The following is a 21,577-nucleotide window of genomic DNA, read 5'->3' on the forward strand; positions in this document are numbered from 1 at the left end:
CTTCTTTGTATCATCAATTTGTCTCTCTTGTGTGTATTTGTTTTGCAGTAAGCAATGGCCTTGGTTTGGCTTCTCTTCTGGCTGGCTACCACCACATAGAATCTGAATGTCCAAACATTTTCCAGAAACAGAAAGAAGAGCCTCTGCTTGTCTGTTTCAGTGGCAACTTGGTGGTAAAAAGACTGTTGAATGGGCCACGATTTCAGCAGACCATCACGTGAATGGGACCAGTCTCTCTTCTTCCCAAACATCAGAAATTAAGCACTTCAAAAGGAGATTTGGCCAAGATGACCCATTTACAGGCTGGACTCAGCCCAGAGACTATAGAGAAAGCGCGCCTGGAACTGAACGAAAACCCAGACGTTTTACACCAGGATATCCAGCAAGTCAGAGACATGATCATCACCAGGCCTGACATCGGATTCTTACGCACAGATGATGCCTTCATCCTGAGGTTTCTCCGAGCCAGGAAGTTTCACCAAGCAGATGCCTTCAGACTCCTGGCCCAGTACTTCCAGTACCGCCAGCTAAACCTGGACATGTTCAAAAACTTCAAGGCCGATGATCCTGGCATTAAGAGGGCTCTCATCGATGGGTTCCCTGGAGTGTTGGAAAACCGTGATCACTATGGCAGGAAGATTCTTCTGCTGTTCGCAGCCAATTGGGATCAGAGTAGGTAAATGTAGATAGTGTCTTTATTTGGTTTTTCTGTTTCATAAGCATTGTCACTGCATGTTTGGGGCTATAAGCCTTTATGGATAATGGGCTCTTATTTAAACATATATATTCTCTACATCCAGGCTTCCCAGATGGCACCAGTGGTAAAGAACCTGCCTGCTCATGCAGGAAACATTAACATATGTGGGTTCGATCCATGGGTCAGAAAGATCCCCTGGAAGAGGGCATGGCAACCCATTCCAGTATTCTTGCCTGGAGAATCCCACAGACAGCAGAGCCTGTCAGGCTATAGTCCATAGGGTCGCACAGAGTCAGACATGACTGAAGCTACTTAGCATGCATGCATGCACTCATTATCTTCATTCACAAAGAAAATTTCAAGGCCACGGGTCTTTCACTGCCATCAAAAGGTGATTAAGATCCACAACAATGTTTTGGAACACAAGTTAGAATTATAGAGACCTCAGAAGTTATTCTATTCATCAAAGGCGGTCATATATTTTCATAAAACTGGAATCTGGTCTTTCAGAAGATCTATATATTCTGTCTTTCATGTTCTCATCTTTAACAACAACAAAAGTGGATTCAGTAGATGGCCTTAAATCAAGTATTTTCAACACATGAAATAATTCCTTGGACCCTGTCCATGAGTTTAATGTCTGACATTTTTTCTGCATGCCACACCTTTCCATCCAAATGCGTTTGAGCATTTCTCCTGAAAGTCCCATAAAGAACTACAAACTCAACACGTCCCAAACTGAGTGCATCATCTGTCCCGCTCTTTCATCCATCCAGTCTCTTGAGCCAGAAATCTGAGTGTCTCCCTGGACCGCTCCCTGCCATTGCTCCTCACATTTCATTACTTGCTGAGTCCTGCTCCTTTCTGTTTAAAACCAGCTCGAGTCTCTTGTTCTCTTGGCCCCCATGGCTACTGCCCTAGTGTAAGTTCTCATTTCTCACCTGCATCACTCAGACAGCCTTCTGACAGGCTCCTTGCCTCTGGTCCAGTCTTCTCTGAGCCATTCTAGTCTTTACAATCATCAGAGTAACCCTCCCCAAATTCCGTTATGTCATTCCTCTCATTAAAATTCTTCAATGACCTGCAAGTCTTCAAAGTAAAATAAAGCCCTCTACAATTTATCTTTTGCATCTCTGCTTCACCCTCTGCCCTTTTTCATGGTCTCCAGTCCAGCTGGTTGGAAGTGTAAGCTTTGCCTTAAATACTAATAATTGTGGTTTTGACATGTCTCCAAGTCTCTGGACTCACTCCACCAGAGACTTAAAGGAGGGATCAACTATTTCGTATGCCAAGTCCAATCAACTTGGACATAACCTGTCCACTGCCTCATACCTATCTCTAGTGTTCTTCAGGAAGGTAGTCTTCATCAACATCCATCCCAACCCTGTTTCAGTGAGGTGTATTCCTCTGCTCACGTATTTCCACTCAAGTATTTACAATAGGAGTTTAAGAACCACTGTTATTATAGCTGATATTTTTGAATACATATAATCTCATTTAATCCACCCAGGAACTTTTCATGATGGTATTCCTAGGATCCCAATTTTACAGTTGATGATGCAGGGTTTTGTGAAGTTAAGCAACTCATTCAGTGTCACACAACTAGTGAGATACAGATGGGGGTTGACTTGAGAGCAAGTTCTCTTATCTTGGCTTTATTGTAATTGCATGCTTACATGTGTGTTCTTTCTTACCCCTCCTCCTAAGACTGCAGTTTCCTTGAGGGCAACAGACTACACCCTTTTCATGTTTATCTCTTGGGCACATAGTCCAATAGGCAATAAATGTTGAATTAGAAAGAATGTATGAATTAATCTCCAAAACTTCGCCTGTGACTTGAGCTCTCACAGCAGTATCATACTGAAATTATGGTACTTGGGGAAACACAGGTTTAACTTTCAAAATATACCAAAGAACCCCTCATCCAAATATAATGAAAAGAAATTTCTAGGGTGCTGTTTAGTGCCTCATATGACTAGGCCTCACCCTAAAGATAATGATTAGCGTAGGACACCTTAACGATCCCACTGACTGTTTTCTGGTTGAAAAATTGGAATAGGGCAATCTAGATGGGGAAGGACAGGGAAACCTGGCATTCTGCAGTCCATGGGGTTGCAGAGTCAGACACGAGTGAGTGACTAAACAACAACAACAAACCTTGAAAAGGTATTTGAATGTTTTAATACTATCAGTCTATATATAGACTGTTCAGATCTGCACCTCAGCCCAGGATGTCCTGCTATGTCTCTGCTCTGTTATCCCATAAGCATTAAGGATGAGCCTCTCATTACAGTGTTCTACTGATGAGAAAGATTTCCAGGTCTTTTTTATTTTCATATGCTAACTTGCCATCTGTATATATTTTATTGTGAAGGATCTGTTAATGTATTTGGTCCTTTTTTTTTTTAATTGATGAACCTATTTGCAGGGCAGGAATAGAGATGAAGATGTAGAGAACGGACTTGTGGACACAGCAGCGGAAGGCGAGGGTGGGACAAATTGGGAAGTTGGGATTGACATCTATTACACGACCACGTGTAATGACAGCTGGCGGGAAGCCGCTGTGTAACACAGGGAACCCAGCCGGATGTCTGCAACAGCCCAGTGGGGTGGGAGGTGGGTGGGGGCGGGAGGGAGGCTTAAAAGGGAGCAGACATATGTATACTCATGGCTGATTCGTGTTGTCGTATGTCAGAAACCGACGCAACATTGTAAAGCACTTATCTTCCAATTAAAGATTTCCAGGTCTTCACATTCACCCATACATCATTCACTCGACAAACATTTGATGAGTGCAGACTTGGTGCTAGAGTGTGTGCTAAGTCACTGAGGCCATGACGAAAATACAAGGTCCCCCCCAGCAAACAATCCTTTGGACAGCCACTGTCCGGTAATGACGCAAACACATGAGTGGCTGACCCCTTCCTACTGCGGGAGAATTCCTTCTGAGACATAAGCCATCCACAGAGGGCGGGAGCCCTAGTTTAACTAGCAGGAACAGCTGTCCTCTCGGAAAGGACACACGAACATTTTGGATTTTGAAACAGTAAAATCTGGTGACTCTGGAGAATGATCATGCTGACTTCATAGGTGCTTAGTTGTCATATGTGTTCGAGAATTTCCGTCTGCTAAGACAGGTGATACACAGAACACCAGTCAGCGATGATTTACACACGAAGAGACACATCATCATACAGTATCTTGTCTTCTGTTAGTCTCTGGTCTGTAAATATCTCCAAATGTGGTGTTAAGAAGCAAGAAGAAACACGTCTCCAAGGGAATCATTCAAATCTTTATGATTATGATAACCTTGAACAAGTTACTTCATGTCTCTGCTCCTCAGTTTCCTCAGGTGTAAGATGAAGAGCATGAACTAGGTAATCTCTGAAACACCTTCCATCTCTAATGGTTCATGAATGTGAAGCTCATTCAGCCTGATCCTATGGATGGAGAGGGAGTTTAAAATTCACTTTATAGGCTTCTGATTCAGTAGGCTCTTTGAAGTAATCTCTCTCTCTCTCTCTCTCTCTCTCTCTCTCTCTCACACACACACACACACACACGTACACACATATACACTCTTACTTCCACCCCTCCTCTCTTCCTCCACCAAAGGCTGGATCTACTTGAAGCAGCTTTATTTTTAACTTTTTATTTCATACTGGAGTATAGCTGATTAACAATGCTGTGATAGTTTCACAATGGATAATGTATCCATTATCACTTCCCTCCCATCCAGGCTAGAGGCAGCTTTTTTTTAAATTTAATTGTAGAATACTGTTTGTTCCAAACCATTTTGGTTTTAACAAGAAGGTGAAAGGTTAAGGCTATCCCACTGATAGCCAAAGATGATCAGAAGCAAGCAAACATCAGTCTGAACAAGGATACTGTCATGTGATTTACTGGTTATATGACCCGGGCGGGACAAGTAACCTCTCTGTTTTCTGACTCTGTTTTCTCACCTGGAAGATGGGGATGATAAGCAAGGTTATTTAATAATGTAGCTGAGAAGACTGAATGAAATAATGCATTTAAGGTACACAGCTCAATGCATGGTACATGGTAAGCACTCAGTAATACTACAAGTATTAACATGAATACTATAATGGGTTTATAGTATTCAGTGGTAAAGAATCCATCTGCCAATGCAAGAGACTCAGGTTCGATCCCTGGGTCAGGAAGATCCCCTGGAGGAGGAAATGGCAACCCACTCCAGTATGCTTGCCTGGGAAAATCCCATGGACAGAGAAGCTACAGTCCATGGGGTTGCAAAGAGTTGGACATCACTTGGCAATGAAACAAGAGAAACAAATAAATATAATATAGCACAGATGGTAAATAAATTGAAGCCAGAGACAAGAGCATGATATTTGAAGGTGGAAGTGGGCTGATGAGTCTATCTGCCCCTTGCTGTCCTCAGCACTTGTCGGCTTTCTCCCCAGACATGTTCCCCATCACACAGACCTAGCCTAACAGAGCCCTGGAGGCCTGAAGAGTTGGTGTAGCTTTGCAAAATGATTGCTTGACTCTCTTGGGGAGCCTGAGACAACTGGAAAGCTATTTGAACGTCTCATATGAAAGGTTTACTGAGATTAAAACTGTTATTAATATTTATTAAAACTATGTAAATCTCATTCATCTAGACCCTGGACAGCCTGAGCGAGAGCACAGACTGGTGAGTGATGGGGAGTGCTGTCCGCCAGGGGCACGTGCAGAGCTGAGTATGTACACAGAGGCCCAGGAGTTTCTGGGCTCCCATCACATCCACCAGCCTCCTGCAGAAATGGGGTCTTGGCAGGAACTTCTAGACTTTTGTCTTTTCTGAGGCAGCTGGGCTGAATGGAAATGAGCCAGATTAAATCAGCCCCTACCTACTCATTTGGGATTTCCAGGTGGCACAGTGGTAAAGAATTCGCCTGCCTATCCAAGAGACACAAGGGATGTGGGTTCCATCCCTGGGTCAGGAAGATCCCCTGGAGAAGGGAATGGCAACCCACTCCAGGATTCTTGCCTGGAGAATCCCATGGACAGGGGAGCCTGGGGTCGCAAAGAGTCGGACACGATGCACTATGTTTCACTACCTACTAATTCATGGGAGGAAGCCGGGACTTCCAGGGTCAGCAGGGTGTACATTTCAGCTCATGGGCTCAGTGTGTAACAGAAGTCTCAGGGGCCACTCTTGCTCAATGAGCCTTTTGATCTTTCTCACCTAAACTCATATCAGCATCGGAAAGAATTCACAGCTTTTCCCTTAAGGGCTGATAAAAAAGAAATCTCCATCTTGTTTCTCTCTGAGTTGCATACTTGCATGGGGCCACGCAGTCTGATGTGCCCAGGAATGCCATTCCCATGGAGGGGAGGATGTGAGCACTGAGGAACCATGTCTGTTTTTTTCTGGATTTTTCTCAGTTAAAAAAAAAGAGTTAAATTTGGTGAAGCTATTTTGGGGCTTCCCTGGTGGTTCAGATGGTAAAGAACCCACCTGCAATGCAAGAGACCTGGGTTCCATCCCTAGGTTGAGAAGATCCTCTGGAGAAGGAAATAGCTCCAGTATTCTTGCCTAGAGAACCTCATGGACAGAGGAGCCTGGTGGGCTACCATGGGGTCCCAAAGAGCAGAAATGGGGATATTATCTGGCATGTGGAGCTGTTGCAAGGATTAATCCCAATTGCTGCAGTTGATAGGGTCCAAGAGGCAGAATAAGATAACGATTAAATGCACAGACTTGGAAGCCAGATGGCCAGCTTCAAATCCCAGCCCCCTCCCAACGAGCCCTATGATCCTGAGCAAGTTGATTAAACTCTTATTAACCTCAGTTTCTCACCTGAGGTGACCATGCTTATAGACTAACGTTAGTTGGTAGTCAATAAATAGGCTTCCCTGGTGTCTCTGATGGCAAAGAATCTGCCTGCAATGCGGGAGTCCCCAGGTCTAGTGATAAAGAACCTGCCTGCCAATGCAGGAGACACAGGAGATGTGGGTTTGATCCTTGGGTTGGGACGAGCCCCTGGAGGAGGGCATGGCAACCCACTCCAGTATTCTTGCCTGGAGAGTCCCCATGGATGGAGGAGCCTGGTGGGCTACAGTTCATAGTATTGCACAGAGTTGGACACAACTGAAGTGACTTAGTACGCAAGCAAGCACAGTCAATAAATTGCAGTTGTTTCTTAAGAAAGAACCCGAATCAGGCAGATATGTAGGATACTGGCCCACAAGATGTTCTAAGGGTGGCAGAACTTGATGCCATGACTAACTTCCCTCCAACTGAAAAGTACAAACATTACGGTTGAGACTCCAAGACACCCTGCTCCAGAGTCCTGCACAGTAGCTCAGGTGTGGCTGGGAGGCTCTGAGAAGTCACCTGTCCTTTTACTATGCTTATTATAGTCTAGTATGCTATTTATGCTTATTATAGTCTCAGGATATCAGAAAAGCATTGAGAGCAGGGTGGTTCAGGTAATAAAAGCCTTGCCACAGACTATAGTTGGCCACACTGGTGACTCAGGTGGTAAAGAGTCTGTCCTCAATGCAGGAGACCCAGAATTTGATCCCTGTGTGGGAAGACCCCCTGGAGAAGGGAATGGCAACCCACTCCAGTATTTTTGCCTAGAAAAATACATGGACAGAGGTGCCTGGCAGGCTACGGTCCATGGGGTTGCAAAGAATCGAACACAACTGAGCGACTAACACTTTCATTTTCATAGATTACAATAGCATCCACTGGTGCTATGTAGACAAGCTGGCCCCCAAGTACTTTAATGGGGGGAGGAAAAACAATCAGAAATGCATTGCAAGTCAAAATACATAAAATTACACTGGACATTCTTTTGTCCTTGTATTGTTTACAACTAAAAGCTCAAAAATCAGTGTCCAGGTTGAAAATGAGTTGAAAACTTGGTTCTTTAAGGAGGCTGACACATTGCAAGGAAGAGCCACGTTAGGGTAATTTAGTAGAGAGAAAAGGCAGCTGATGAACAGCTTGATTACTACTTTCAAGTACAGAGAGTTATTATAAGTAGGCAGTGAATCCTGTGGGCTCTCCTTCCCCAACATACAGAACCAGGGACAAAACATCTGCGATGAAGCACAACCATCTGGCTTGAAGACCTGGGAGCCTGAGCCAAGACCTCAGCCCCAGGGCTCGGATCAGGGTGAGGGGCTGGGGTATTTGCCTGAGCACAAAATTGAAGGGGCACCAAAGCACTCATTAATCAATGTAAATAATATTGTCAAAAACTGTATTTTAGGATCAAAATTCATGCAAACAAAAATTCTTCATGAACGAAATGGCAAAACTTTATAAAGGAGGCAGGATAGAATTATTGGTTTTTCTTTGTCCCTTGGGCTCTAGCATGGCTCAGTATGGCTCTGCCCAGGTCAATCTGACTTCTCACGCAAGAGCCTTAAGTTAGCTCCTAGTCAATTACATTATAGTGTATAATACTATATCACTAGCCCACCAGGCTCCTGTGCCCATGGAGTTCTCCAGGCAAGAATACTGGAATGGATTGCCATTCCCTGCTCCAGGGGATCTTGCCAACCCAGGGATCAAACCCAGGCCCCCGGCATTGCAGGCAGATTCTTTACCATCTGAGCCACCAGGGAAGCCCCTTTAAGACTTCAGCTTTCTCAAATGGGAACTGGCAATAACCCTACCTTTCCCCTGTGGTTGCTGGGGGAATTAGTGATAATACAGGTAAAGCATTTGGCAGAGTCCTTGACATATCACTAGCATCCAATACATGGAGACAATTATTGGTACCACTTTCTACTGTAATTAACTACTTAGTATGCATGTGCGCCTGCTCAGGTGCTTCAGTCACGTCTGATTCTTTGCGACCCCATGGACTGTAGCCCACCAGGCTCCTCTGTCTAAGGGATTCTCCAGGCAAGAATACTGGAGTGCGTTGTTTCGTTCTCCAGGGGTTCTTCCTGACCCAGGGATCAAACCTGTGTCTCCTGCATTGCAGGTGGCTTCTTAACCCCTGAACCACCTGGGAAGCCCATCTATTTACTGTAAGACTTGCTATTGTTTAGTGGGATGGATCCAGGCTTCACTGGCCCTCCCATGCACTCCAGTGACATGCTGAATGGCTACAGTCGTCTGGCTCTGGGCAAATTCCCAAAGGTCCTAAGGAGCTGCCGTTTCCAGAATGGCATCTCACACCAGCCCCCAGTCCCTCCAGGCACGAAATGAAGGGAAGATGGATCTTACTAGGGGACTTGACCTTCCTGCTGTCACAGTTGTGGAAACAAGGACACTGCCATGTTGACTTTATAATGAAGCAGACAAGTCTGCTCTCGGGGAGCAGGCGCTTTTCCACTCACCGCTCGCTGTTTTCTGGAGGTGTTCAGCTGCTCCTCGTCCCTACACACCAGACAATAATTGATTTGATGGATACGCTGGTGATTGGGCTCCTTCAAACGTCACCAGTTACTGCTGACCTGTGGCGACCTTGGAAGGGCTGGCATGGCACGTGTCCCAGCAGCGCTGTGGTGGGAGAGGAGCATTAAGGGGGTTTTCTCTTCTGAGTAAAACCCGGAGGCAGTAGGTGAGACACAAGTCTTCAGACTATAAATAAGCCACTTGCTGGAGGTTTGCCTTTAGCTTTTGCAAGAGCATCCGAGAGCTTTTTATATGCAGCAGGTGGTCGGCACCCCGCTGGGCTTCGCCATCCTGAGTATAAGAACTTGTGAACAAAAGGGGCCAGATTTCTAAACCGTCAGTGCTGAATGTTGGGGAGGGGAGGAGTGTAGCCGAGTCAAGTGCTTGTTCTCATCAGGGCCATGAAAGAGCCCTCCTCTCCAATCTCAAGCAAGGCCTGTCGAGAGAGGTTCCAGAAAATGTCTAGCAGTCTGTTCTTCCTATGGAAACATTCCCAGCATCCCTCTGGGAGTGATAGGTTTCCCAATTGTTGTGACCTTGGGAGTGAGCAAAAATGAACCGAAGAGAAGGAGAGTTACGACAACCACAAAAACAAACGTGTTGAGGCCCACCATGTGGCAGGCAGCGACGCTCTTCAGTGGTCACTCTTCACATCCTTAATTTGCATGTGATGTGACTGAGACCCAGAGAGGCTAAGTAACCTATCCAAGACCACACAGCTGATAAATGGCTACAACAAGCTGGATCTCAGACCTAACTCCACAGTTCAAACACCATTCTGCACAGCTCACCACTAGGACCCATTTGCCAAATGTGGGGGCCATTCAGTCATTCTGGGGGGGCTCTCATTGAGGTACCAGTATGCAAGCCTCTCCCAGTCACTCAGGCCCCAAAGACCTGGAAAGGACCTCATCACTCAACAGGCAAATCCCACTGCTATGTATTCCAGTCTCACCAAAATCTGGCCAATCAAATGTTGAAGATCCTGTCCAACCTCTAACGTAATTATTTGGCCATAGTAACAGTGACAATGAAAACAACTTTTTTTTTTTTTTTAATCCGAGCCCAACAGAGGAATCTGGATATTGCTTGGAACATGTCATAGAAAGTGGTCCGAATATGAGTCTGATTTAAGATAGTGATGAAGGCTCATCTTTGCTGCCTGTTGCTTCCACTAAGATGAGTGTGTGAGACCCTGGTGAGATACATACCTCCTCCGACCCTTGCTTTCCTCACTGTCTGGTAATAACTGTGTGTCTTTGATAGAGCTGTGTGAGTTAAATGTGCCAGGCAGGAAGGGGTCTGAGACACAGAGAACCCTTTCTTTCCTTCCTTAATTCAGGTGGTCTTCCCACTTGTACCTGACGCAGAGTGTGAAATGCCCAAGATAACAATTTCTCATTCAGTTTAAGATCCTTATAAAATGGACCACATCTCTCTTATGTGCTTTTAGGAAGCTTCTGATGGGTGTGAAAATGAAGTTAGAAGAGTTTACGCGTCTTCCTCAACCTGCTGGACGCATGTGTGGCTTGCCACATGGGTTTGTCAAATAGTTCTTCAGATATTTCCTTTAAATCCTCTTCTTCCACAAGAACTCCTTATGAGACATGTTTCAGCACCCACGCTCTAATTCCTCTCAGTTCAGGGCTCAGCTGCCTTCTGCCCACTGTCAACATCCCCTTCGATCGCACTCAGGCCCTTGAAAGTGTGTCTGTTAGAAGCATCTCCTGTATGGATTGGACGGACAGCAGAGCAGTGGGGTCCCTGCTCTGAATTAACACGGCAGCGCATGTCCCTGCCTAACTGGGTGGCTGCTCCCCCAGAAGATGTCAGATGTCACACGGCTCCTGCGACCTTGTGACACCAGCCAGGCATGTTTGCGGCAGGAAGGGACCATCAGAAGCAGGAGAGCAAGCTTTTATTGACAGCATATCCTTCCAGGCCACCTGCTCCTCCCAAATTCTCACTTATAAACCCAGGAGCTCAAAAGACATGACACCATTACCTTGTAGATGAAAGAGTCCCCTCTGATGGCTAGAAATTCGAGGGTCTAAGAATAAATTTGTCCTTCCTGGAGCATGGCCTGGATGAAGCAGCCAACCCAGAGTGAGATTCTCCCAATTACTTAACTTGAAATCTTGCTTCAGTCCGTGTGTCCTGCTCTTCAAAAGGCCAGAGTCAGTACAAGAGGGCATGGAGAGAGGGCGTTTTTAATCATGGTGCTGCCTGCACTGTGAGATTTTCTCATGGGCGTAGCTGACTTTCTGAATGAGTGCCTAGGGACCTATGGGGCTTCTCTTATATGATTTGAAGCTCTTCTGGGCTGTTAGCTACCTTCCCCAGTTCCCAGTCAGCCACGAAGCATCTTTTGATCACTTTACAAAGAGCACACTGTAGACCTTCGAAAGAAGCCCCCTCAGTCCCTGAGCCCTGAACCTCAACTAGAGGATCAGCCCCCAGCTCTCCTGCCCTTTAAATATGGCTCCTGCGTAATCGCTCCTGAAGGGTGATATTTGAACCTTAAGCAGCTGCTGGAGATGATTAAATGCCTGCACTTCACTAAGGCTGTAAATCAAGCTCCCAAGCCATTTATTGTGAGTGTACCATAAAGCAATAGAAGTTATTGCTACTATGCTGCAAAATGTAGCATCAGACAGGAAAATAAAGAGAGGGTACATTTTGTTGTGAGGGTTTTAAAGTGATGTGTTGTTTTTTTCTTTGCACATTCTCTGTTTCTCTTCTCTTTGCCTCTATTTCTTCTCCGGCCCTAATACTTCCGCAGGGTGTCTCTGAATCTAATTTCAAATATGGCACTCCTGCAAACAACAGCCATCATCTTCCTGACTGAGAGTGTGCTGGTATTACTGATGCCTCCAGGCATCGGGCATGCCCTGTGCCACACTGTGAATTCAATCCTCACAACAGTTTATGGCAGAGAATTATTATCTTCACTTTAAATAGAGGGTTTTTAATCGGGGCAAAATCACAAGGCTGGTTGGTGAGTATCTCTCTTTCTCCTTCTTTACAATATCTGGCTAGGTTTGGAGTCTGCTGTTGGGGACTGTTGTCACCTAATCTCTGATCGCACATAAATTCCCTGCTCAGGAATCCTTAAGGGATCCCTAGAAAGCTGTGTCAGTCTCTCTTTAAAAAAAATTTTTTTTTTAATTTATTTATTTTTGGCTATGCTGGGTCTTCATTCCTGCACGGGCTTTTCTCTAGTTGCAGGGAGCGGGACTGCGCTCTCACTGTGGTGCACAGGCTTCTCGTTGCTGTGGTTTCTCTCTTTGAAGAGTATGAGCTCTAGGGCAAGGGGCTCAGGAGTTGCAGCTCCTGGGCTCTAGAGCACAGGCTCAATGGTTGTGGCGCAGGAGTTTAGTTGCTCCGAGGCATTTGGGATCTTCCCAGATTACAGATTGAACCCGTGTCTCCTGCAAGGGCAGGTGGCTTCTCTCCCACTGAGTGACCAGGGAAGCCCCTAAGTCAGTCTCTTCGCCACGCATTTTGCCACAGAAAACCTTAAGAATTTGGCATGACTTTCCTTACTCAAAGGACATCTTCCATCAGAGCCAGACTTCTCTCTGTCTTTCCCTCTCCCCACTCATCAAAGCTCTTTTCCACCTCTACTTACCTGGTCTCTACTATTCAGTTTTCATTCCCATAGTGAGGTGAGCATGGGCCCTTCAGGAGTGCAGACAAAAGGCAACTAACCCAACTAGGAAGCTGGGGCCTCAGAGAAATTTTCCTGGAGGCATTACCTGACTTGAAGGAGAAGTGAGATTGAGCAGGTAGAGGGGAGGAATATGAGGGAGGCTGTTTGAGAGAAAAAGAAAGCACCTGGGCAGGGATCTGGGGAAGAGAGAGACAGCTATGTTGGAAGAGGCTCTGTTGGTTGCAGTGAGCACAGAATATAAGGGCTCACACAGAGAGAGAGGAGGCTGGGGAGGTAGGAAGAGGCCAGGAGTGAAAGGCCTTGCTGCCACAAGGAATCGGGGCTTCATGCTTGACAGCAGATCAAGCCCTACACCTATTTCAAAGCTCCTCTCCATGCTAAGAACTGTGGTGCTAGAGAAGACTCTTGAGAGTCCCTTGGATAGCATGGAGATCAAACCAGTCAATCCTAAAGGAAATCAAGCCTGCCTATTCACTGGAAGGACTGATGCTTAAGCTGAAGCTCCAATACTTTGGCCACCTGATGTGAAGAGCCCACTCATTGGAAAAGACTCTGATGCTAGGAAAGATTGAGGGCAGGAGGAGAAGAGGATGGTAGAGAATGAGATGGTTGGATGGCATCACTGAATCAATGGACCTGAGTGAGCAAATTCCGGGAGATGGTGAACGACAGGGAAGTCTGGCGTGCTGCAGTCCAGGGGGTCACAAAGAATTGGACATGACTGAGCAAGTGAACAACAACTCCACACTAAGAAGCTTTGCCCCTGGCTGGGGCAGCTCTGATGTCTTCCCTTGTTCTTCCCTGAATGCCTGTCACACTAATCTTCTCTAGCAAGTGCTTCTTCATGCTCCATCCAGTAAGCTCCTGGAGGCAGGACACTGGGTGTTATTCTCTTTGGTATCCATGGGTACAGAGTAGGGCTCAATAGCATCCTTTTGGCTGACTGGTGGGGAGAACTTTCAAACAGTGGAAAGTCCAAAGGGGAGAAGCTCTTTGTAGACCCTCCCCAATGACAATATTCCTGTTAAGGGGGCCAGAGTTGTGTGCAGTTAAACTTGAAGGAGGAAGAGTCAAGGATGCTCTGTCTACAGTTTGTCTGGTAGTTCTCGGCATGGCGTAACAGTGGCAGAGAATGTCCTTGAAGCAGCAGGACAAACAGGGCACAGAATGGGAGTCACTTATGGTGGGGTCTGGGGTGGTTCCATCCACTGTGTGATGAGCTGAGGTGCCAGTGTCCTCATCTAACAATGATCAAACCAGTCAATCCTAAAGGTAATCAATCCTGAATACTCCCTGGAAGGACTGATGCTTAAGCTGACACTCCAGTACTTTGGCCAACTTATTGGACAAGACCCCAATGCTGGGAAAGATTGAGGGCAGGAGGAGAAGGGTTGACACAGGATGAGATGGTTAGATGGCAACATCTACTCAATAGACATAAGTTTAAGCAAACTTTGGGAGATATTGGAGGACAGGGAAGTGGGGCATACTGCAGTCCATGGAATCACAAAGAGTCAGACATGGCTGGGTGAACGAACAACAGCAAATAATGATGTAGAAAAAGGTGATTTCCATTGTTTTCTCTCCATTCTAAATTCTGTATTCAGTGCGTGTCATTGTGCCTGAAACCAAGTTGAGGAGAGGTTTCAAGTTACAGAAACCTTCACTGTTCAGGTTGCTTCCTGCCCTGCAGGACTCATGGAACAGAAATCCAATTCCGGCCTTGTTCTTGGTGAATGGCTTCTTATTTCAACTCCAGGTCCTTTTCATCCTGACAGATTCTGTGGATTATGTTGATCACACATTTCCTCATGAGTTTCTGATGAGTTAATCCATCATATAATTTTATAACATGCATATTGATTATTCTATCACACCACCACAGCTAGAGTATTTCAGTGTTATATCTGATCTATGGACCACCTCCCTCCCCCCACCGCCCCCTACCCCAGGGTATCAATGCAATGCCTCATTTACTTTAAAGCTTCATAAAGGAAAAGGGTCCCATCCCAGGGAAGTTAAATCTTCAGATAGTTGGGGGTTGCTTTTATAAAGCCAACTTTAAAATTTTATCTTATTCAGTTGTTTAAAAACAACAGCAGTCACCTTATAATGCATTATGAACTCCCTGTGTGCATTTGTGCTCAGTTGTTTCAATCATGTCCAACTCTTTGCAACCCCATGGGCTATAGCCCTCCAGGCTCCTCTTGTCCATGGGATTCTCCAGGCAAGAATACTGAAGTGGGTTGCCATTCCCTGCTCCAGCATATGTTCCCGATCCAGGGATGGAACCCGTGTCTCCTGTGGCTCCAGGACTACAGGCAGATTATTAACACTGAGCCAGCGGGGAAGCCCTATGTACTCCTTACCCTTGTCAACTATAAGGTATTAGTTTTTTAAATGACAAATATAGACTACAAAGAACATAAGCTATTGTGCTCTGGGCTGTGAAATAACTATCAAGTTGAGGATTTGTGGAGGATACGGTCTTTGTCCCCACGCTATGTGGCCCATAGTGCCATGCTGTGTGCACTTTCTAATCTTCTTTGTTTGTTTTGCTTATAGTACCTCTTTCGCCTCTTAGCTATTAATTGGCTACTGTTAGTGGGCTTACTGCAAAACTCTTTCTCCTAATTTCCTGGGGATTAGGAAGCCAGAAAACTGAGCTGGTTGAATCATATGCTCTGGGTAGAAGATCTGTGGGGAATCCCGAGAAATAAAGTCAATGAGCTGTAGCAGTGCATGAATTTTATAGCATCTCATCTGCATGCTCAGAAATATAGTTCTTCCTGATGCACCAGCAGGCAGGCATGAAGCACTTTCTGCTGCAGATTCTGTTTGGAACTGTGCAAAATGGAAGAACCTGGGAAGTTTTTCTTCCTAGGTTTTTCCAACCTTGGATTCACATACTACATCTCCTCTGATTTATGTGTCTTTCTTCTCTATAATACTTGCCCCAGTCTGAGAGAAAAGGACCTATGTTTTCACTTACACTTGGACGAAAATCTTTTTTTTTTTTTACCAAAGTGGTGACTATCCTTTATAATTTTATGTTTAGATTTTTCAAGCTATTAAATGAAAGCTTTTGTTGCTCATCCAGAATATACTGGGGAAGTTAGAGCAGCTTAACTTTCTGTTTATCTTTTACTATATCCCAAGTCTTTCCTGAACACCTACTCTGAGGCAATGGGGATCCAAGGAAGCATGCCACTGGACCTGTTCCCATTGGTCCCCTCACCTGAGCTCCACCCCCTTCTCACATGTCATATGACCCTAGCTCCACCACAATGACCAAAATATAATTTTTCTATTTATGGATTTAAGTTTCTACTGCTTTGGTCCCTTCGGTAACCAGACACCCAGGGATGGCAACAGGAGCACAGGCACTGGCAAGGATCATGAGATCATAGATACCTGAGCCAGAAAGACACCTGGGAGATGCCTTTGTCCTTGTTTTCTTCAGTGGTCTAAGTAGGCATCCTAGGTTATAGAGTGGTAAAGAACCCCACTGCCAGTGCAGGAGACACAAGAGACGAGGGCTCAATTCCTGGGTAGGGAAGATTGCCTGGAGGAGGGCGCGGCAACCCACTCCAGTATTCTTGCCTGGAGAATCCCATGGACAGAGGAGCCTAGTGGGTTACAGTCCTTGGGGTCACAAAGACTTGGACATGACTGAAGCGACTTAGCATACACAGAAAGCTCTCATTTCTGGATAAGGGGTGCAGCCCAGTCTCATTATGAATGGAGCTGTCTCCTGAGATGGGAGGACTTTGTGACCATTGAATAATGTACCACAGAAGCCAGGTTCTGTTAACTTTTTTATTCCTTGCAGCACCATACTGATCATCTAACCTGAATAAGTGCTATGATAGACATTTGTCCAAGTGAAGGAGGAAAAATAGTTGAGGTTAGTAATTCCAAATTTGATGGTCTTTTTTAAAATAGACTTGGTATTCAGATACTTTCAAAGGCATTTTTCCCTTATGATTTAGGTGGATTTCACACCCCATAATAAATGTGGCCAGAAAAAATGCTGATTTTATCTTTTAATACTTGAAACCCCTAACAGCATGTTCAGTTCAGTTAAAGGATTTTCGATTTGACAACTCTCATGAATACAATATTCAGGCTATCATTAAAAAGTGAGCTGAAGGAGATCTTTCTGAACTGGAGGCAACAATTTACACACATGAATATATCCCACTATATACGTCTGTGTGGATGAAAACATTAGATGTAGAAAGCATGAGGAAATCCAAAGAAAACCTTTTAAGGAAGAAAGCCAGTTTTTTTCTCTTTAGTTAAAAAAAAAAAAAAGGTAGGGGGCAGGGAGACAAAGAAGCATCATTTCTATATATTGCAGTAAATTTCACCTTGAATCAAAATGAGCTTAAATTCCAGCAATTTAAAATATGGTAAAAGTTGAGCATAAACATGTTCTAACAGCACAGTTAGTGTTTTTGTTGTCATAATAATGCTTTACTGTTTAAAATCTGAGCTTCTATTTTACATTTCTGCCTATTATTGGATAGAACAGTGAATGGAAAATTTCTGATCACTTTTAGAATTATTTGTAATATAAATATTTTATCTTTTTAAAATTAAAACTATGTATTATCCACTTTCTCAGAGCACTGCCTTTATTTGTTCCTCAATATTTAAGCTGAATTAAATCACAATGAAATTGTAGTTCCAATGCCAACAATGACTTAAAAGTTTTGACTTTTCTGTATGATTTTATTTCTATGTGCATGCTGGAAAGAAATGTTTTTCAGATACTTCTGAAGATATTTTTCCCTCCCTCATTTAAAAAAAATTTACTTTATATTGGAGCATAGTAGAGTAACAATGTTGTGCTAGTTTCAGGTAAGCAAAGTGATTCAGTTAGACATATACACGTATCTACTCTTTTTCAAACATTTTTTTCCCATTTGGGCTATCACAGAATACTGAGCAGAGTTCCCTGTACTATACCGTAGGTCCTTGCTGGTTATCTGTTTTAGATACAGCGGTGTATGCACGTCAATCCCAAACTCCCAAGACGTCTCTACCCCTACCCTCCTGCTCTTCTCTCCTGGTAATCAGAGGTTTGTTCTTTAAGTCTCTGAACCTGTGTTTGTAAATAAGTTCATTTGTATCACTTTTTAAGATCCCACATATAAGTGATACCATATATTTGTCTTCCTCTGTATGAATTATGTCACTTAATATGATAATCTCTAGGTTCATCCATATTGCTGCAAATGGCTATTATTTCATTCTACTTTTAGTGACTGAGTAATATTCCACTGTATGCATGTACCACATCTTCTTTATCCATTCATCTGTTGATGGACATTCAGGTTGCTTCCATGTCTTGGCTATTGTAAACAGCATTGCAATCAACATTGGGGTGCATGTCTCCTTTCAAACCATGTTTTTCTCTGCATGTATGCCCAGGAATGGGATTGCAGGATCGTGTGTGTGTGTGTGTGTGTGTGTGTGTGTGTGTGTGTGTGAGTGTGTGTGTATTAGTTTCTCTGTCGTGTCTGACTCTCTGTGATCCCATGGTCTGGAGCCCACCAGGCTCCTTATTCATGGGATTTTCCAGACAAGAACACTGGAGTGGGTTGAATCCTCCAAATCTGCCTTAGATGAATTGCTTAGTGTCTCTCATTTGTGTTTTCATGTTTTCCCACTTCTGTTGGTTGTCTCTCAGCAGGAGATAAGTCTCCAGGAAACAAAGATTTGTCTTTGGTTATTAACTCCTCTCTCTCCTCACCCTTACTCCCTGAACATTTGCTAACTCAGAGGCATGTTATAAAGAATAAATTAAGGCAATAGAATAAATGAAAGATGATCCATGAAGGTTCTGCAAAATGGTGCAGTGTGTCTAAAATGGCGTTTTCATTATTATGCCTGCAAGTCAAACCTATGCATTCTTTTACTTTATTCTAAGAAATGTTGAGTTTCTTCCTTTTGATGTTTCTAGAACTTCTCTCCATTTTTCCTCATTCATTTCCCCCCAGTATTTCCTTCTAATGATCTTCTTTTTAAATTTTATTTATCAAAGTAATAATGTAGACAGTTTCAAAAGCCAAATTTTAATTAGCCTTGAACAGTAGGCAGCATCTCCCTACTTCTTATTATCTAATTCCCTTGTACAGAAGCAAAGGTTTTCAATCATTTTAACTGTATTCTTCCAGTATATACTTGCATATTTTCAACTGACATGCATACATTGCTATTTGTTTATTATTTTAGTGTAAGTTACTATTTTGTTATTCTACTGAGAAAGTTTAACCCTAATCTGCACATTCTTTCTCTTGTTTCCCAACCTCTTAAAATAGTTAAAAATCACAATGAGGAACTAAATCAATACTTAGTGTTTATATTATTGTAACTATATAAATGAGCTTCCCCGATGGCTTAGTGGGTGAAGAATTGTCTACAGTGCAGGAGACATTGGAGACTTGGGTTCAACCCCTGGGTCAGGAAGATCTCCCAGAGGAGGAGATGGCAACCCACTCCTGTATCCCAGACAGAGGAGCCTGGAGGGCTACAGTGAGTCCGACTCACAAAGAGTTGGACACGACTGAGCTATATAACTAGTGTTCATAACTATATAAATGATATTCCTAGCTATTAATTTTCTCTAGGCCAGATTACTGGAGTGGGTAGCCTTTCCCTTCTCCAGGGGATCTTCCCAACCAGGGTCTCCTACATTGCAGGCGGATTCTTTGCCAACAGAGCTATCAGGGAAGCCTCCAGTATTCACAACTATATAAATAATATTCCTAGCTATTAAAATATAAATACTATTATATAGTTAGAGATTCAAAACTACTTAAATAGTATTTATAGATAAGCCACACTAAAAAATAATTATAATTAAAATGTTTTTTAACAGCAAAAGACTATGATGACATTTCCTTCCTATACAACATTCTGCTATCTGCTAAGTCACTAATGACTTTTATAAGCAATCACTTGATATTCTATGTATCCAACATGGCCCTTTGCCCCTGGCAATGAGCCTTAGACCCTGGCTTTCCTCCATCCTTACCCCTCTATGTCGTGTGATCATCCTTTGGCCAAGGAAGCCAAGGGGACAGGGACATGCCCACTGGGATGTCCTGCTTCCCTGCCCTCCTAGACCTAGCTTCTGAACCCTGGACTCCAGAATTTCCTGCCCAGATGGTCCCAGGCACTTTCGGGTCCTGATGGTCTTACTGTGTGCACACTCCAAGGCCAAGGACAGGTGAAGGAGCAGGTGGATAGCATCCACAGGCTTACGCAAGACCCCTCGTGGTAAAGGGTGGAGCGGGGGACTGAAAGCAGGTAAAGAATCGGGCTGCAATGCAGCAGGCCCGGCTTTGACTCCTGGGTCGGGAAAACCCCCGGGAGAAGGGAATGGCACCACCAGGCCAGTATTCTTGCCTGGAGGATTTCATGGACAGAGGAGCCTGGAAGGCTATAGTCCATGGGATCACAAAGAGTCGGACTGAGTGACTAGCACACACAGGCACACACACACGAACACACCTAATGGTAAGGGCAGGGGCCGGGGTGGGTGGGGACCGAAGGTGTCCACCTCTGGCCTGTGTGAATGCACTGGCAGTAATGTACGCCCAAGAGATGACTGGACTAAATCTCCTCTGCACTGCTTCAAGCACAACTGCTCATGCCTCTGCTTTGTTCGGGGAGGAGCCCTTCCTTCCACGGTGGTCCAAACCCGCCAGCCCTGCTGTGTCGGGGTCACCATCACCTCCCCTCTCCATGCCTTTCAGAACCTCTTTCATTTCTCCCTTGTGTTTGTCTCTGCTATCTTCTGGAACCCATGTTGCCTTCTTTCTCAGTTTATTTCATTGGTTTTTTTGTTTGTTTGTTTGTTTTTTTGAGAGGGTGCATGGGAGATACACTGGAAGTTGAAAAAGGTTTTATTTCATCCTCACAATAAGTTTGGTATCAAATCTGTAGGCCGGAAACTGTTTACCTGTAGAATTTTGGAGGTTTTGCTTTGTTGTCTTTAAGCTTCCAGTATTGCTGTTAAATCCAGTGATACTTGAATCTTTAGTGCTGCAAATGGAGTTTATTTCTTCTCTCAGGAGCCTCTCTCAGGAGACATGCTAGGTGTTCTGTCAGTTCACACTGATGGCCCTGGGCTGGGTCTTTTCATTTACTCAGTTGAACATTCCAAGAGCCCATTCAATCTGTAAATTCAGATGCTTAAGTCCAGGGAAACATTCTTACTTTATTATTACTTTTTGTTGTTAAATCCCCTCCTCCATTTTCTCTAATTGTTGTTTATGTAGCTCCTATCATTTGAATGTTTGATTTACAAGAATTAACTTCTTTTTCACTCTTTTCTTCCACTTTCTAAATTTGTTTTTTGTGGTTTCTTTTTTTTTTTAGATTTTCTTGTTGTGACCTTCTCAAACTTCTCTGCATTTTTCACCCACAATATCACACGTTTCCTTTCTAAGAGTGCTCTTGTGTTGTGTTAATAACAGCTTACTCTTTTTTCCCATCAGTTCAGTCAGTTCAGTTCAGTTGCTCAGTTGTATCCGACTCTTTGCAACTCCATGGACTGCAGCATGCCAGACCTCCCTGTCCATCACCAACTCCCGGAGTTTACTCAAACTCATGTCCGTTGAGTCGATGATGCCATTCAACCATCTCATCCTCTGTCGTCCCCTTCTCCTCCCACCTTCAATCTTTCCCAGCATCAGGGTCTTTTCAAATGAGTCAGTTCTTCACATCAGGTGGCCAAAATATTGGAGTTTCAGCTTCAACATTGGTCCTTCCAATGAATATTCAGGACTGATCTCCTTTAGGATGG

At 44.2% G+C, this 21,577-nt stretch overlaps 1 protein-coding gene across 1 annotated transcript in view; it reads left to right on the forward strand.

Moving 5' to 3' along the window:
• Positions 1-221: 221 nt before the first annotated feature.
• The window catches only part of CLVS1 (clavesin 1), a 149,391-nt gene continuing 128,035 nt past the window's right edge, over positions 222-21,577 (forward strand). The window contains exon 1 of the mRNA XM_061123373.1: positions 222-676. Coding sequence (XP_060979356.1) covers positions 222-676 — 455 coding nt within the window. The remainder of the gene's footprint in view (positions 677-21,577) is intronic.

Source organism: Dama dama, chromosome 21, assembly GCF_033118175.1.
Source record: "Dama dama isolate Ldn47 chromosome 21, ASM3311817v1, whole genome shotgun sequence".
NCBI classification, from domain to species: domain Eukaryota; kingdom Metazoa; phylum Chordata; class Mammalia; order Artiodactyla; family Cervidae; genus Dama; species Dama dama.